Raw genomic sequence first — 18,293 nt, 5'->3', positions numbered from 1 at the left:
GGACTCTTTGAATAGTGATCAGCGCTTGGAGAATTGGAACCTGGGATTCTAAAGATGATTATCTCCCGTGAAGACATGTAGTCTTCAACAACAACAACTATTACAAAATCCTTCTCATCACACCTGTAACAAAATTACTACCTTTGGACAGAAACAAGCTTTACTCTCATTGAACAAAGTGCCTTAATAGGTAAATGGAAAATAAGACTGATTGTCTTTAAAGGTGTGCGCCTTTCAAACTTGAAATTTTCTCCTGTTTTATTTTGAGACAGAAATGATAATTTGTTTGTGGCCATTTAAACAATTCTAGGCATTATGCACTTAAACTGTGAGAGCTCCGATTCCTTCCATAATCTGTCCCTGAGCCATCTAACAAGCAGTCACAATGATCTGGAGAACTAGACAAATACCTTCCAATTCAGTACAGAGAACTATTGCTGCTGGGGAAGAAGATACCTCAGCTGGAGGGAGCTGCTGTTGTTTTTTAATTATTGTCATGAAAGAGTCTGAATTTTAAAAATTATGTGTCAATAAAAGCAGCATGTTCTATAATACCAAATAGGAAGTAATTAGAAAGCAAGTAAAGACATATTTTCAAGCTGACACAGATATAAAAACTCCATATTCGTGAGACCCAGAGATCTTCTGAGGAAGATACGCAGATCTGATGTCCTTTGGCTTTACTGTTGAGTCAGTAAAGCAAAAACCGGGAGAAGAAAATGGAAAATGAGAGAACTTAAGGGAGTGTTTGGGTAAATTTCCAGAGATCCCTATACTGAATAATAGAAAAGGAGAAAGATTTAAGGCCTCTGTCTCACACCGCAACAGGAACAGGAAGGGGAAAGGAAGTGATGGAAGATTTCTAGTAAACAAAGCAGGGAGAAGCTGTGAAGAGAATAAGGAAATGGATGTGAGGGAAAGAACTTGTGAAATTTCTGGTTTTATCTTGGGAAAGCTTCTGACAAGTATAATCTAGTATATCAAGTAAGAAAGAACCTGTTTTTCCAATGAAAGCTACTAAAAATTCCATGTATATTCAGGCTTCTTCCCTGTCAGGGATTTTGCAGTTTTAATAACTTTGAGAGTATGTTTCAATTTCAAGGATGATGTAATTCCAGTATATGTCTCAAAAAGTACTTTGAACTGCAGGCTAATTGTATATATTTATTCTGACTGAATGGTATTTGGTACAAAAGTACTGCTATAGCAAAACAAAGTGGACCACCTATTTTTTATGAAACAAATTTTAAACTGTTAAACAAATTAGCTCAATATTTCAACAGGGGACACAGCCAAACAGAAAATGCTTTGAAATACATAAGCTTAACAACAGAAGCAGCAAGATTTCAAACAGCAATAAACATTAGAATATGAGTTCTGAGAAGTAGAAATGATATTGAAAGAACAAGGGACACACTGAGTCAAATAATACATATAAAGGAACAACAGGTTTAGATAACACATATTCACAACAGAATGAAGACTGATCACTGATTTGTTGACATCAGAGCAGCAACAGACTCAGAATGTTGTACAGATTTAACATGGGAAAGTTTCGTAACTATAAACATTCACAAACCACAAGATGGAAATACAAGTTATGTAACCTGGTGACTTTGGTTTGTTATACACCATGCTTTTGGTGTTTTTTTAATCTTACTAACTTAAACATTTAAGTATCCTTTTTATTAAAGCATCATATTAACTCATGTTCCTTTAATTTTCCCAAGTAAAAGTTTAAATGCAAGCTATACAAGAAGGAAATGTATTTTTGTTCTTTACTGTCATCTGAATATGGAAAATCAAGAAGAGTGTTGGCTAAACTTTGGCCCACCAGCTACTTCTGCAGAACTACAACTCCCATGATCCCTGACTATAGACAGTATTGGCTACGGCTGATGGGAGCTGAAGTCCAACAATATCTGGAGGGTCAGAGGTTTCCCACCACTGATCTAGAAGAAACATCTATTCTTTGCCCTTCCCCCATTATTAACAATTGAAATCTCAATCTTGTCCATTCCAGAAATCAAAACTGAGTTTTTGGAATGTTATAAAAGGGTGAAATAATCTATTAAGGGAAATAATTTCAAGTTCTTCTCTGCAGATTCCATATCTCAGGAATATGATCTCATTTAGTTACTGTTAAGTTTCCCCCTGTTTAGTAATAAGACAATGCAAAATTACTACCAAGACACATAATCACTCTGATCCAGTGCTATGGTCTGGGTACAGAAGTGCCAATATACCCATATATAGCTTAACTACTTGGAATGACTTCATATTCATTTAAACAGAAGCAGTCATTAAATGTGTGATACTCTGTGTGAATAGATTGATCCTCTGGATTTAAATTAACATGGACCCCATGAAACCCCAATATCAAAATGCATGCAAAACTTTGGACTGGAGCAATTAGGTCTAACTGCCCAATAGCATGAGCCTATGCATGTGTGCACACCTAAGTAGCTTATACATGTTGGCTGAAATTTTAGGCTGCATTATAGTGATCATCTTGGTCCCTTGCATACATTCAAGGAATGACTAGGACTTCTAATAAAATATGAAAAGAAAAGACACTGTAATTCTGAAGCAGGGGCTTTTAAATTTTGCCTTAATAAGGAGACAATGATTCAAGGTTCTCCATCCAGAATTGGAGCCATGTGTTGCCAAGACGCAAGAGAACACTATTGTGTTAAGGTAGCAAACAGGCCATAATATACTCTATATTATTTATTTTATTCCAACAATTTGAAAACCACTTAATCACAGTCATCTCTAAGTGGTGTACAGGAGACCCAATACAGTAAGACTACAAATGAATAAAAACTATAAAATCAGAATTCAATTAAAAAGTATGCTTGGATTTTTTAAACAGTCTTTTGTGGGTGCCAGAAGTTCAATAGGTAGGTAGTGGACTTGTCTGACCTCAACTAGCAGAGGGTTTTATGAAATTGGGCCCACAATACTGAATGCATACTTCTTGGGGATCTGAGCCATGCAATTTGAGCCACGGGAAACCAGTAACAGTGACTCCCACAAAGACCTCCAGCAGGCATGGAAAGGGTCCAGCAAACCCTGAGGCTTCCCAGTCTCAAATTGCTAAGGGCCTTGTACATTAATACAAGAACCTTGAACGTGGCCTGGTGGCATCATTATCAGTCTAGCCACAGTATCCTAGAACAGCTGGAACCTGTGGACCAGACCCAAGGGTAGCCCCACATAGAAAGCATTGCAGTAATCAAGATTTGAGATTGCCAAAGCATGAATTTAGGGTCCAATTGGACACAGTAAACATGCGGGGATATAGCAAGTAAGCTGTGTTACTTATTGAAAAGACAGAAACAAACTGAAGCTCTTCTGTTTATAACCAAATCCATGCAGACAAGAAGTAGAAAGGAGAGACCATTAAGTGGATTACTCATCACAAGGATTTGCTGTTTGTAAGATTGTTCCATCAAAAAGGGGGATTTGGCTGCTGTGTTCTAGTCATATGAATTTAGAACAGGACTTCCGGAAGACGTTGGAATTCCTGTGGGTGTCAGCAGGTCCTCTTCTGCAGTTGTGATGGCTGGACTGGTTGGCAATTCAGCCTACATTGGGGTGGTTAAACTGTGGCCCTCCAGATATTAACAGACAACAGCTACCATGACCCCTAACCTTTGGTCATACCGGTTGGAGCTGATAGAAATTGGAGTCCAGCAATATCTGGAGGAACTCAAGTTAGCCACTCCTTTCTGACACAGAGGTCTCTAGTGCCAATGAGCACTGAGTAATAACAGAATACACAACTTCTAGAGAGATTGTGTCCAGAGTTTTGGGGACTGAGCCCTCTGACAAGAGACTCTTCGCTGGAGATCCATTCCTAGTATGCAGACTGCATGGATGTCTCTAGGTGCTGATGACAGAACTCTGTGGCTTCCAGGATCCTTCATACAAGTGGCTATCAAGCTGTTTCCCCTTCTTTTACAGCCCAAGGTAGTGACATTTTCAAGCAAATAGCTGGATTTTCTAAGTAAATCTATGATTTAGAACCATGGAATGCCTCCATGGTAGAGGCAAGGGAAGTTGGACATCCTTTAATAGACGTTTAATGTCAAAATTTTAAAGTTATGTTAACCTCAAGTGAAAAGGATAAGCTCACTATGATTTTGTAATAGAAAAGCCCTCCCCACCCATGAGTGCATTCAGGTTTGTTAAGAATCCATGTTATCGTCGTGGGCCTGTTTTTCCTTAATTTTGGGAATAGTTAGAAACAACTGTTGCAGAGTTAATAAAATGCATGCTATTGTTCAGATGCATGCATTAATGAGGATGCAGCATGTTAAAATTGGCATAACTTTTTTTGAGTCTTAGTTGCATTAATCTCTACACTTACCCCAAACTCCTCCACCTCTTCTTCCTGTAAGCAAGAGCCATATACAATGAAGCATGTATTTAAAAAGAAAAGCAAAGGGGGAAAATCACAGTTGAGAGTCAGAAAGGAAGAGGATGTAGACAGGAAAAGAGAGAAATGAAAATTTCAATTAAGTAAAACAATTCTCAAAACAGTGACACACATTTTTCAGTGGAATAGAGACAGAATTTGTTACTATGTGCAGTGAATACACAAGCACAGAGAACCAAAGGGTTGGGAGTTTAAAAGACCATGGATTTTGAAGGAAACCTCCACTTAGGTTGGCATGTGCTGTTTTTCACACATCACTCACTGCCTTTCGAACCTACAACCTGATCTCAAGGACAGTACAAATTAATGATCTATTGTATCCTGGCACTGATCATATTACAACTGAATTTTTAATAAGAAGTTCCATTTTACTGGGTTACATTTTCAATGCCAATGATTACTCTGAATTGCCTAACCTCTTTGACTTAAGATATTCCTGTGTTTTTCCTATTATGATACTTTATCCTGGGTGAGATGGAAAGAGCCCTAAGCTAAAAACTTCATATATTGAAATACGCCAAATGTTATTTAAAAACTTTTGTAAACCTTCACTTAAGCATTGCAATCAGCATTAATCTACATTTGTTTCATATTCACTTTCCCATGATAAATGTTAACAAACAATGAAATTAAACAAAAAACAAACATGTGAACATACACATATTGTTTCCTCCACACAAGAACACCTCCCTTCACCCAAATTTCCATTTTAAACGCCATACCTTTGTCTGAACATTACTGCAGGATCCATATTAGCAGAAGTCATTCTGATGACTTGACGAATCTCTTTGGCAATCATTCTGAGCTTCTCGAAATTTACCAAGCCATCCACCCTTGAATCATTTCCTATACAATTAAAATATGTGCAAGAAAACCTTAAGAGGGTTCACAACACTTCAGAGACTGACATGTTATTTCTCTCATATATCACAAGCCACCATTAGATGTCAAAGGTCTGAAACTCAAGTGTCATTAAAACCACAAGAAGATGTAAGGTAGAGTATGGATGCCAGTCAAAATGCTAACTTTACTCTCACTCAGTTGTTTTTATAGTGGCAGCTGTCAGCAGAAAGAAAATGTTACAATTGGACTGTGTTCGCTTTGATTTTCCAATGATAAAAGGGTCGGGAAACTGATAGCAACAAGGTTATTGCCCTTTAAAAATTGGTTCTACCTCTTAATTTAGGGTGGAAATAATTCATCTTCAACAGTTTTCAGTTCTTTCAGACACAGGAGCCAATGCTAAGCCAAATATGGGTATATACTGTTAATTTTTTACTGTTAATTTTCATTTTTCTCAGCTTTTTTGAGAGTTAGGGTGGCAGATGTAGGGAGGCAGGGCCCCTATACTGCAATAGCTATATAAAGTGGGGATATAAAGTGGGGATTTTGACATGTGTAGCTTGTTGATCGGGGTGATGTTGTACCTGCTGAATTTCCTTCTTCACTGCAGCGATTAATAGTCAAACATCTGATGTTATAATGACATCAGGTGACTGTCAAGGTTAATATGTGGGTGAGGGAGGGGTCCAGTTTGCTAATGTGTTTCCCACACAGAATGTGCTGGTGAAGCAGGATGTGACGGAAAAGTTTGTTTCGCTGGACAGTTTGGTAGGTTGGGATAGAGGTTGGGAGAATAGGATGGGAGAGAGGGAGTGACAGGAGAGAAAGTTGGTTCTGGGTAGAAACATCCAGTCTAAGGAATATATCAAAAGCTAGAGAAAGGAGTCTCTGAGCTTAGTGTGAAGGACAGTGTATGGTGTCCTGTTAAGAGTAATTAGGCCAGGAATTAACTGGGAGGCTGAGGCTGAGCCAGAAGAAGTAGAAGCCTTGAGAATACAGTCTACTTAGGACTCATTCCAGTCAGGAGGGGAGAGATTCTTCTACAAAAAGAGAATATTCCCAAACCAGTTAAGAGGAGTGTGGTGATCCTTTGGGTCTGTTACTTGGAGTACCTCAGGAGTAGGGTTGTCAAAGGGGTGTGTAAATGACAGAAAACACCACCTTGTTTAAGAACCAAAGTATTAAGCGGCAACAGCTGTGCAACAACTGAGAAAGAACTGAGTGAAATAGCATTATAATCTGAAGTATCCTATGTTTTACCCATTTTGTGTCATAAACTTCCTTTGTTAAATAAAAGCTCTCTTGTTTATTTGATCAAATCCTGCCTGACACTCCAAATTATTAATTTTTTCCTCACACAAGTCCCCTACAAGATAATCTGGGGTAGTTTGTAGGAATTGGTGGAATTAGTGTTCTGTGAGGTGGGTGCATTATATTTAAGTGAGGGCAGGCCCGACGGCACCAGGGGGGAAAGTGCCATTGCGCCGTCGCAAAGGACCCAGCAGGACTGAACTTGCTGCTCACCAGCTGACATCACTGAGTGATGTCAGCTGTTTGACACATGGGCATGGTTTAAGCAAAGGGGCATTATGGGCAAATATTGACCCACAAACTGAAGGTTTCCCACCCCTGAATTCAATCAAACGTATCTACCCACCACCATTCTCTGTATTTACTTTGCTACCATCTGGTTTTAAATTGTCATGGCCAAGAACCTGACATCTCTCACATTAATAACATGCTGTCAAATTGGTGTTATGTTCACTTGGCCAAGGTTTCAGTGACTCCTAGAGGACAGATTCTGTTGGATGCTTGCTACTAGAAATAATCAGCATTATAAGTCAATAAAAAATAAGGAATTGCGGGCATTGTGTCTCATGAGGCTCTATAATAATAAACCTACCTAGACTCTGAGATCATCATCTGAGGCCCTTCTTCATTTGCCTCCTCCAAGAGAAGTCCAGGGGTGGCAACATGAGAATGGGACTTTTCTGCAGTGGTTCCCCATTTGTGAAATGCTCTCCCTCTGCTTACAGTTTTCTATGTGCACCATAGTATATTTAATCTTAGCCCTAATCATGTCCTCTTTGGCAGCAAACCTCAGGTCCCTTGGCGCAAACCAATGAAGTATTAATATGCAATTTAATAAGCTGGCTCATTACTTTTCTGTGGCATTACCTTCATGCATAAATGTAATATCCTTCTTGACAACAGGAAAAAGTGGAATAATTGGAGGCTGCATGCTCTGACTGCTAAGGATGTTGCGATACTTTGCCATGTTTCTAGATGGATCAAAAAGGTCTTGAAGATCTCGTAGGTGCTTTTCATACTTGCTTGGTAACTTTTCCCATGTACCCCTAAGTCGAGCTACTGGTGCCAGATTAAGACCACTGCAAGAAATAACTCTCACATTACCAGTTATCAAATAAAAACAAATTCATACACCCTATTCAAAAGAGGATGCTCCTGACCCACATTAATATCCCAGGCTATAGAAGGGAGCCTCCTCCAAACCATAAACAAAAATATGGTGATACAAGTGAAATAGTGTGGATAAAAGAATGCTTTCTGAAGTGAAGGTTTCCATGAGGTTGGGTACAAAGTATGCTAGCTTGTCCACATGAAAAATTAGTTGCCTGATTATCTGGAACCTGGTTAATAAATTTTATCAATAATATTATATTCCTGCAATTAAAGATGTTATTGTACATTTAACTAAAATGTATGAAGAGTCCATGTCTATAAACAACACATTTCCACCTAATAACCCCAAAGAGTCATAAGTACATTCTTTTTCAGTAAACTTCTATCAGTATGTTATGACATACCTATTCAGTTACCAAGCACATCCCAGATCTGCCAATAACTATTCAAGTTCTGATATTAAGGCTATGATCAGGCACTTCATTTTAATTCTAGTTTTCTACTTCTCTGCTATCTATCAAAAGAGAATAACCTACCTTATAACAGCAAACATAGAGTTGAAATTCTTGCACTCTCGACAATGGAGAGCAATTTTTATGAAATGTTTTACGATCTTCATCCTTTTAAGCTGGTTTGGCTCTGATAAAATTTCTGTGGCAACCCAAAATGTCTCTTGATTCATAACATCCTCAAACTGCTTTAGATTAGCATTCCCCGTTTTAGATTCAAGTTTATATAGTTCATCAATATATTCAGTAGGTTCAATGTTCCGAAATAACTCAAAGTCTCTCATTGATAGCTGGGTAGCTACCTCAATGGTGCTCAGCTGTAAAAGGGAAATCTGGCTCTCTCTAAGCAATTCTTGAGCATCTTCATCTGAGCATAGAGTCTCAGTTTCCATATTATTTTTCAAGTAATACCTAAAAAGCATTGTTAGAGAAACAAACATTAAATGTCTTTTAATACAAATTCAGAAAAGGAGCAACATAGCTAAACATAGCTTCCCTGCAGTAGCAGAGGGCCTTCTTGCACCTCTCTGCGGCAACAGTGTGTGCCACCCTACCTCCCCACCATGGTGGAGGGTGTGCCACGCTTCCCCGCAGCAGCAGAGGGCCTTGACAAGGCTCCCTGCGGCAGTGGAGGGCCTTAAAATATAAGGAATTCAGTAGGGCTTGCTTGTGAGTAGACACACATTCACTTGCACTGCTTACCAAAAAACACCCTCCCCATCGTTCCCACATAGTACCCAAACTCCCATTTCAGCATAAAGGTAGCCAGCTAAATCTTCTCCCCTCCATTACCCCCCCCACACACACACATACACAGAGAGAAGGGCCCCCCAAAAGCCCTCATCCTAGCAATCGTTCCCTTTTTATCAAAGTGAAGGAAGGAGGGCAAGCAAGCAAAAAGATAGTCTCCTTGAAATAATAATAAAAAAACCTTCCTTTTTAATATGGATGAAAGCTATTTAGGGGAAACCAACAAACATAAACACCACCAGAAAATAAAAATAAAAACTCTTTCCCTCATTTTTCCCCTCGCAGGGGTGAGTGTGAGGGAAGAAAGAAGTGCTTTCTATTTCTTTGTTTGTGTTCTTTGTTTACTTTGCCGCTGGATCTTTGATTTTCTAGCTGTGTGAGGTTCATCCTGAATTGTTAGCAGGCTCTGCATAAGTAGCTGAACTGGTAAGAAGACAAAACAAAATAAAAAAATTCCTTCCAGTAGCACCTTAAAGACCAACTGAGTTAGTTCTAGGTATGAGCTTTCGTGTGCATGCACACTTCTTCAGATACCTTCACACTTCTTCAGATACATGCACACTTCTTCAGATTTCGTGCATGCACACGAAAGCTCATACCTAGAACTAACTCAGTTGGTCTTTAAGGTGCTACTGGAAGGAATTTTTTTATTTTGTTTTGACCATGGCAGACCAACACGGCTACCTATCTGTAACTGGTAAGAAGACAATAAGCCTTCACACAAACCAGCAAACTCTTTCAGTTTCACCAATATATTTCCACTTAAAGAGTTTGCTGGTTTGTGTGAAGGCTTATTGTCAGAGCCACCCGAGGTCCCAGCTCACAAGAGACCAAAGTCCAGTCCAAGTTATGTACAAAAGGATTTATTGAAGATCATTGTAGCCATTACATCCCAACTCCGTGGCTCCGCATCTGTTACCCTTAGATGTTAGAAGTCCCCTCTGAGTCCGTCCCTCCCCTGCACCAATTTAAGAGGCTTGTACTGCTCCACCTTTTCCTCTCTTTCCTTTTCCGCAGGGTCTTCCTGCCCCCCTGTCTTCCCTCTTTCCGGGACTCCCCAGAGGCTGAGTCTTCTCCCGCCTGCTCCCCCCTCCTTCGTGCTTTGGCACCAGGCTCCTCCTCAGAGCTCTCCTCATTTCCGCGCGCCTCTATATTTGAACTTGGCGCGCGTACGTTGCCTCTCACCTTCCTTTCTACAGTTACGCTGCTCTCGGTACTACACTCCTCCCTTTCAGGCAGGACGTCTTGCTCCGAACTCCTCCCCCTTCCTCCTTCCTGTCCTGCTCTTTCTGACACACTGGCAACTCCCCCCCCCCTCCACTCCGTTCCGACGGGGGAGCTGGTCCCGCTTTGCCACTCCCACTGGGGATTCCCTCTTCGTTCCCCTCTTTCTGACTGCTTCCCTCTCTATTGCCCCTTGGCCTGACCAGGGGGGCTCCCTTCTGGGAATCCTCTGATTCGCTAGACGGACTTTGGGACAACCTCGGCTCGTTGTCGTCCTCTTCCTCCTCGCCCTCGCTCTCTGTCTCCTCTCTCCCTAAAACCCTGACACTTATTGTCATTTCTTACTGGTTAGGAGGGAGGAGGGAGAGAACAAACAAAGGAGACAAGCTGCCTGCAATTTATCTGAAAACTATCTGTACGGGACGCGGGTGGCACTGTGGGTTAAACCACAGAGCCTAGGACTTGCCAATCAGAAGGTCGGCGGTTCGAATCCCCGCAATGGGGTGAGCTCCTGTTGCTTGGTCCCTGCTCCTGCCAACCTAGCAGTTCGAAAGCACTTCAAAGTGCAAGTAGATAAGTAGGTACCACTCTGGCAGGAAGGTAAACGGCATTTCCGTGCGCTGCTCTGGTTCGCCAGAAGCGGCTTAGTCATGCTGGCCACATGACCCGGAAATTGTACACCGGCTCCCTCGGCCAATAAAGCGAGATGAGCACCGCAACCCCAGAGTCGGTCACGACCTAATGGTCAGGGGTCCCTTTACCTTTTATCTGTAAAGTATTGGTTCAGCTGGGCTACCCCCTGGGAAGCTGTTAAGTTCCATCTTTTGTTCACCGGTATATTGCCTTGTTGAAACACTTATCACAATGTTATTTCAATATTTCAACAATATGGCGATTTATCACACAGCCTTAGCAGGAATTAAAACCCTGGTCTCTCAACACTAATCCAACCACTATACTCCACAGGCTCTTCTAACATTAGAGAAAGTAAATGTAGTGTTATGCTCATTGGAAGAGATTCCTCTTTTTATTTTATTTTTCTACAATTTTCTTACTTCTGTGCTTTACTTAAAGATGCAAGCAGACCTACCTTCCATTCAGCTGAATCCGATCGGCTAACTTTGAGAACTGATCAGGAAGCCTTCTCTGTTTGATAACTCCTTCGGGACTCACAGAAACCTCACAGAGAGAATAGGTCTCTGAGCCTCCTGTCAAATTGAATTCGTGGACTGCATGGCTTACAACTTCTTTTGCTGTAGTGTCTTTGCTTATGATAATGTAACAGCTCTGTTGATCAGCTTTGAAAACTCTTATAACCTGATCTGGAATGTCTAGGTTAAAAAAATTAGAAGTATACAGTTATTCCCTTAAAATGATGTTAAGTTTTTTAAAAATTATATAGCTTTGTTTTCTGTCACAATAAATAGCTGTTTCATGTAAGCATATGTGTACTATTGTTTGCTCAGCAAAAGCAATGAAAATTTACATTGCATGTATGTTATCTTTAAAAAAATATAATTTCTTTCTATAGCCACAAATTTATTTTTAAGGTTTTGATTCTCCCTGTGCCCACTGATCAAATAGGTAGCTCTTTGTTCTGGACCTTCAGTGTTACATAATGCTAACGTAATTTAGAAAATAACTGCACTTGACGACTGATGTGGATTATGACAAGTAGTAAGTGTATCATAAATCAATGAGGCTCTAAGCTTCAAGTTTAGTTTATTGATTCATTTTTCTTATAGACAATTTATTCTTTGTGAAGCTGAATTGGTTTGGAAAATTCAGCTGATAGAGTGCAGAGTGCTATATAATTTAAATGACCACGTGCTTCTTTTCTTCATGTTGCCCTGTATCACCAAAGTCAATTAACAAACTTATAAAATGGGCTTTTCAGAAGAGAGCCAGATGTGACTCAATGTCAGACAGATCTGATTTTAACATGCAGATAAAACATGGCTCGTGGTGCAGGTGGTGGTAGAGAACCACATGTGTAGAATCCCTGTCCTTGGAAAAACAAAACTAGCATAGCAAGAGAAGACAAGGACAACTCTCTTCTCTTTCCAAGAGCAAAGCTGTCATCTACCTGGTACCCTTTTCAACTGTTTTAGACTACAACTCCTATCAACTGGGGATGATAGGAGTTGTAATCCACAAAATTTGGAGGACAACAGGCTGGCAAAGGTTGGCATAGGGCAACACTGAAATCTGCTATCTTCCACCTGCAATCTGAAATGGTACAGTATGGGAAAGACTTAACCACATGTTTTGGCTGCATATCTGAATCAGACATCAGTTACACAAGTAATTAATTCCCAACAGCTGGCATTCAAATTTGCTATAAAAGCACAAGCCCTATAAATTCATCCTCTTTCTCTCTCCTGTTTGAAGTGTTCAACAAAAGCAGTATTTCTGAATCATTCTAATGATTTGAACTCAGTAGTATTTACATCCAATAGGATTGTGTATAGGATTGTGCTATAATTGTACTTTCACCACCCTAAAACTACCTTACTATAAGATAGCAAGTCCTGTAACCTTTTGCAACTGCCCCCTCCAAAACAACAAATCAAAACAAAACACCAAGGCTGAAGAACAGGAGTATAACTCCTACACCTTCTTCATTCCAAAGATACCTTAGAAGGTGTAATTTTGGGTCTCCTCGGTCCTAGTCCAGCAATCCTACCACTAAGCCACAATGGCTCTAATGGAGTTACAGTATTTCTATCAATCCTAACAGCAAAGATAGGATGGACAGGCATGGAGAACTTTTTTCAAAAAATCTGCAACAGTCACCCTTGCTCCACACAATTTTTGCACCTCCATGTAGGCCACATACTTCATGTACTTTTGGTACTCCACTGAATTAATCTCTGTCCTGCATAGATGCATTTCTCAAAACCTGACTGTCATGACAAGGTAGGTATTTTATAGGAAAGTGCCATTATATTTATGAGAAACTTTAGGAACAAAAGTCAGCCATCTCTAATCCTCAAAGGAGCAATAATTTAGAGTATGTTGCAAGCTAATACTTGCACAGCGATCAAAGAATTATTACATAGTCTGACTCACACATATGTTGAAAGATTAGACACTGAAAGATTATAGACACTGAAACAAAACAGGTTCAGCTATACTTCTGAAAAATGGCTTCACCACTTTGACTGCTTAGAAAAATGTTACTATTTAAAGTAGAATTTCAAAAATACATTTTTTTAAAAAAATAACACATTATAAAATCATCAGGTTGCCAGTGATTGGAATACTTACAGTAAAAACCAACCGCTGCAGGATAAAAAGAAGGGAGGAAAGTCAGGATCCAGACTTTACACTGACATCATTAGTCACACACTGTATATGTGTGGATATGAAAACAAGTTACTTTGATTTTCCTCTTATTAAAAACTGTATACCAATAATCTGATTCCTTGTTACCTCTGAGAAATATTAGCTAATCACAGCTAACATAATTGAAAAGAAATCTCTTCAAGTGTAAACAGAAGTTGCTACATAAACTGTTACATAAACATAAAGTTATGCCACAATGTGTTGTCAGAATGCATAATTAAGCTAAAAATGTGATCTGGGTATAAAAACAAAAAAGAGTTTTTCTTGTTTTGTTTCTAAGAGGCCTAGGTGTGATTTAGATTACTGCAGTGAAAAGATGTGACGGTAGAAGACGCACACTAAGTTTTGTAAAGAGATTGACACAGTAAGGAACAAAGAGGTGTTTAGGTCAGCAATGATCATGGGTCAATAGCGTCTGGATATGCACACTGCCAATTAATTAACTTTGATAGGTGGAATCCAGTTGATATTTCTCCACTGATAGAAAGTACTATTGGTACCTATCTGAAGAGCGGTTTCCCACTGGCACTACAAGGTCATCAGGCTGAGCAACATCTCAACTACCATACCCTGGTAGTTGAAGGCAGGACAAAACTTTTGGGAAGCACACAGCTCCCGTAATCCAGTTTGTAGACTTGCTTAGTTGTAAGCAAAAAATTACAAAAGGTAAATTTGGTGGCTTCCTCAATAGCACCTCATTTGTGTCAGAAAAGGTACCTCTGGGATGATATACTTGCTGGCAGAATAAAAGGTTTGGGGGCGTAGTCTTCCATTTTCTTAAAACACTTCAAACAGTATATGGTTAAAAATGTAGTAGCTATGAAAGCATGATGATAAATGCATTAACTTGCCCCATTAGAAACAAATCTGTACTGTGTAAAGCACTAATGAGCACAGGAAGCCTCTGTGAATATAGAAACCTATTGTTTTCTTCTTTGTTCTTTTCATTTATTCTTTTAACACTGCTTGACACGTATCTAGAATAATCTGGCAAATCCAAATTGTATAGATGTGTCAGGTGGCATAGCAGGGCTGTGTGGTGGAGCCATCGTCCCGACAGTGGCATTGTTGTTGCTGCTGCTGCTGCTTACAGGAACAGTGTAGAGGAGGGGAAGAGTAGTGATGAGGTTGGGGCTACATAGGTGTTTAGATGGGAATGCTGGATTTTCTGCACCCACAGAACCCTCCCTGCTGCCCCGCCCTTACTGCTGTTCCGCCCCAACCCATACTGGTAAGCAGCATCAGCAACACAGCTTTCAGAAGGCTGGCTCCAAAATACTAACCCAACAGCTCCTGAGGTGTGCATCAGAGTCACAAATTCTGGCAACTGCATTTAACTTGCCTCCATAAGTAGCCAACCACGTATTGGATTGTCAATGATGATTTACAAAAACATGTAAATCATGTTTTTGTTTTTGAGGGTCTTTTTACCTGAAGGGTTAGAAAAATCCAACATGCTGGTTGTAGGCTGCAAGAGATCAGGACTGCTGGACGAGAGTGTGCCAGGAATAGGCATAATTGCCAAACTGTGTCTGCATTGCCTTGTCCCCACAATGCTGTCGTCCTGTGACTGGCTTACACTACCATCACTGCAAGGAAGTTTTAGAAGGTGTCAGTGTTTAAATGAAACAAAAGCATAGTTATTCTACACAAATGAAGCAAAACATGGTATAATTTTCACTAACAATGGAAGCATGAGATCTTAAATAATAACCTGCTCTTCTTGTTGTTTACAGGCTGCTGCGTCTCTAAGGTTCAAGGTAAAACTGAATGGCTTACCGAAACCTCCTTTCAGAGTATGCACTGCACATCCATAGATTGAAGAGTGCAGGGCTGCTAATGCAGAAGGTTCTGTATCTTGGAAGCAGTTACAGCACTTGTACTAGTGCTCCTTTTAGCCTGCTAACACTTCTCTTTCTCTGCAGCATCTGATTATCTGATGCATATTACCCCATGAAGGTCAAGAAGATGGCTATACTGTTGGTTTGTGTTTCTCCTATGCAAGACTGATGAGCTTCAGGGCCTTGGTCTGTCCCTTACTAGCCTCCTGTTTGGCTTCCTCAGGAAGTGAATAATATCTGAAGTCCTCTCATCTCACAAGGAACTCCTTGTAAAAGGGGAGGGTGCCTTTTGGCCCACTGTGTTTTATTTGGCTCATTTCCATAATAAGGAAATTCACTGATGGAGGACAGATTCTCTCGTAAGTTCTTCACTGCCTTCCCAAGGCTCTGCAGAATCAATAGGCTTCAGAGTGAATGTCAGAATTCTGCAAGATGGCGCCTATTCCACCAGCTCTGCTGAGAGACTGGCTTACTTTAGTCTTCCTCAGTGATGGACTGAATGGGGAACAATAAACTGAGGCTGAATCCTGATAAGATGGAAGTGCTGTGAGTGGTTCGCGTGTCTTTGAATAAGATGCAAGGCCTGTTCTGAGAGGGACTGCACTCTCAAAACAGATTCGTAACCTGGGAATACTCCTGGACTCGTTAGAGATCTCACTAGAGTCTCAAGTTGTTTCTTTGGTTAGGATTGCTTATGCTGAGCTTAGGCTGATTTGCCAGCTATGACCATCCTTGGACTGATATAGTTGTCCATGATCTGGTGGTCTGCCTTCTGTATTACTATAATGTGATATATATGGGGCTATCTTTGAAGATGGTTCAGAGGCTGCAACTAGTACAGAATGAAATTGCTAAGCTGGTAAGTGAGGCAGCCTGATGGAACCATAGGTCTTGAGTCCTGAAGCTGCTGGCTGCCAGTGAGCTACTGGGCCTAATTCAATGTATAAGTATTAGCATACAAAACCCTAAGTGGATTAGAACCCAAATTCCTAAAAGAGCATCTTCCCCTATATCACCCACCATCAGCAGGTGAGACTTTGTTGGTGCTGCCATTGGGGACTGCTCAGTTGGCACTGACCCATGGCAAGGCCTCCGCAGTGGTTTTCCCCCATTTGCAGAATGCCCTCTCTGATGAGGTGCATCTGTCCCCCTCATTATTAGTTTCACTATTTTTAAGTTTTATCTTTAGTTTTTGTAAATTAAAAAACAATGAACCATAATAACAATACGGTAACAGTAGCAACATAAGAGCAGTGAGTACAAAAGTAAAAGATAAGCTGTGTTCAGCACAGGTTAGTCCCAGTAATCATATTCTGAAAGGTCCAGTTTCAGCTAAGATGTTTTTAATGATATTGTAAGTAATGTGTTTGGTGACCTGGGCTCCTTTGGGAGGAAGAATGTGACATATATTGACTAAATTAATTAAATAAAAACTGAAAGACCTTAACAAAAGTCAATATGGCTCTGCATAAGGGGAAGTATATGCATATTCCCATACGTGTGACTACACAGAGGCACAAGAGAGAAAACTATCTCATAATTAAACTTCACAATAATACAACTGTGGTTTTAGACTTACTTTTTTTGGTTCAAAAAGGTGCCAAAACCAAGGTCAATACATGGGATGTGCTACCAGGTAATAAAAGTATGTTTCCAGTAGGGACAAGTGAGTCTTTCATCCTATTTCTGCCTGTGTGTTTTTTTTTTTATTTATTCTGTCAGTCACAATCCATTAATAGAGCAATGGAAAATAACTGAGGTCAAGAAACACCAAGCCAGAGAGAGTAACTATTCACAGACTGATGTGCAAAAAGCTATAGAGAATGACTGCTGTTAGAAAAACTGTAGGTCTTAGTACTGTCTATAACTGATGGAGCTTTCTCTAGAAGCTCTATCTGACCCTCTAGTAATAGACTACTTCTTTTGAAACAGAGAATGCTTATTTAACTTGGTTTACAAAATGTTCCAGATACTAACAAAAAATAACAAGGAATAATGCAAGTAATAAAATTTAGATAGTTGGAAATTTTCCTAGATAAGAAAGACAAAAGGGATGTCGATGAAGGGATGCACAATCTAGTTCACAAATCAGCAATCTTCTTAATATTATTGTTAGTGGGATTTCAACATGTCTGGCAAACTAAACTCCAACTATTCCTGGGTGTGCTAGAGGACAGGTCAGCTGACTAAGCCATCGGTCACTTTAGATGAAGAAACACTAGGTCTAATTTGCTGTGCACACACCCCTTGGAAGCACAGCCAAAGAGACCAAATAATGGACATAAGTTTGTTTCTAAGGAGGAAAAGAATGTAGCGAGGGTGGGGGATCATTACTGCTAGATGGCTGGTGACTATTGTTGAGCAGTGATTATCAAGATGAATAGCAAATTTATACAATTATAGTTAGCAAAAAAAAAAAGTCTGTATACAAATAAAGGGAGATTAAACAACAAGAGAGAAATAAGCAATGACTACTTTGCTTTTGCTTTTCATAAAGGAGAGTGGCTTGAAATCAGAGAGTGAGAAGGAATTGGAAGCTCTGGGGCAGTTTAAAAATTATAAATATACTCAAACCCAGCCAACAGATATTCTCCATTCACTAATAGTGGAAGAGCCTTCCCGCAAAAGGCTATTGGGATGTACACAAAAGCTTAGCCTAGGAATAGGGCACAGAGAAGGAAACAGCCCTTTCACCGAAGTGCTTTTGGTGCTGAAATGAACAGAAAAGACTTTTAGTTGTGGAGCTTTGGATTAGGCAGCATAGATCAAGGCATATACCACTTGCCTTCCCTAGTGCACCGCAAGTAAAAGAGAGGGATTGTCACAGTCTGCAGCTTTAAAGGAGGGAAACTGCATTTCCACCAACAGTCTTTTCTTGTCTAGTTATAGAAAAGGTTGTAGAAAAATCCT

The 18,293-nt window shown here is 40.0% G+C and overlaps 1 protein-coding gene across 7 annotated transcripts in view; it reads right to left on the bottom strand.

The window, feature by feature from the left end:
- Positions 1-18,293, bottom strand: part of RAPGEF6 (Rap guanine nucleotide exchange factor 6) — a 146,390-nt gene that overhangs the window by 27,839 nt on the left and 100,258 nt on the right. For 4 of the 7 annotated variants that reach the window (XM_081850305.1, XM_081850309.1, XM_081850310.1 and 1 more), the window contains 7 exons: positions 14,974-15,131; positions 13,465-13,479; positions 11,285-11,525; positions 8,248-8,631; positions 7,466-7,677; positions 5,167-5,290; positions 4,376-4,399 (listed from right to left, as the gene is read on the bottom strand). In XM_081850305.1, coding sequence (XP_081706431.1) covers positions 4,376-4,399; positions 5,167-5,290; positions 7,466-7,677; positions 8,248-8,631; positions 11,285-11,525; positions 13,465-13,479; positions 14,974-15,131 — 1,158 coding nt within the window. The remainder of the gene's footprint in view (positions 1-4,375; positions 4,400-5,166; positions 5,291-7,465; positions 7,678-8,247; positions 8,632-11,284; positions 11,526-13,464; positions 13,480-14,973; positions 15,132-18,293) is intronic. The other 3 variants (XM_081850306.1, XM_081850307.1, XM_081850308.1) reach the window with 3 other exon arrangements.

The sequence above is a fragment of the Podarcis erhardii genome (assembly GCF_964252035.2).
Source record: "Podarcis erhardii genome assembly, chromosome: 2".
Lineage (NCBI taxonomy): Eukaryota > Metazoa > Chordata > Lepidosauria > Squamata > Lacertidae > Podarcis > Podarcis erhardii.
Note: the sequence above shows the minus strand (reverse complement) of the source record. Positions and strands in the feature narration are given on the sequence as shown.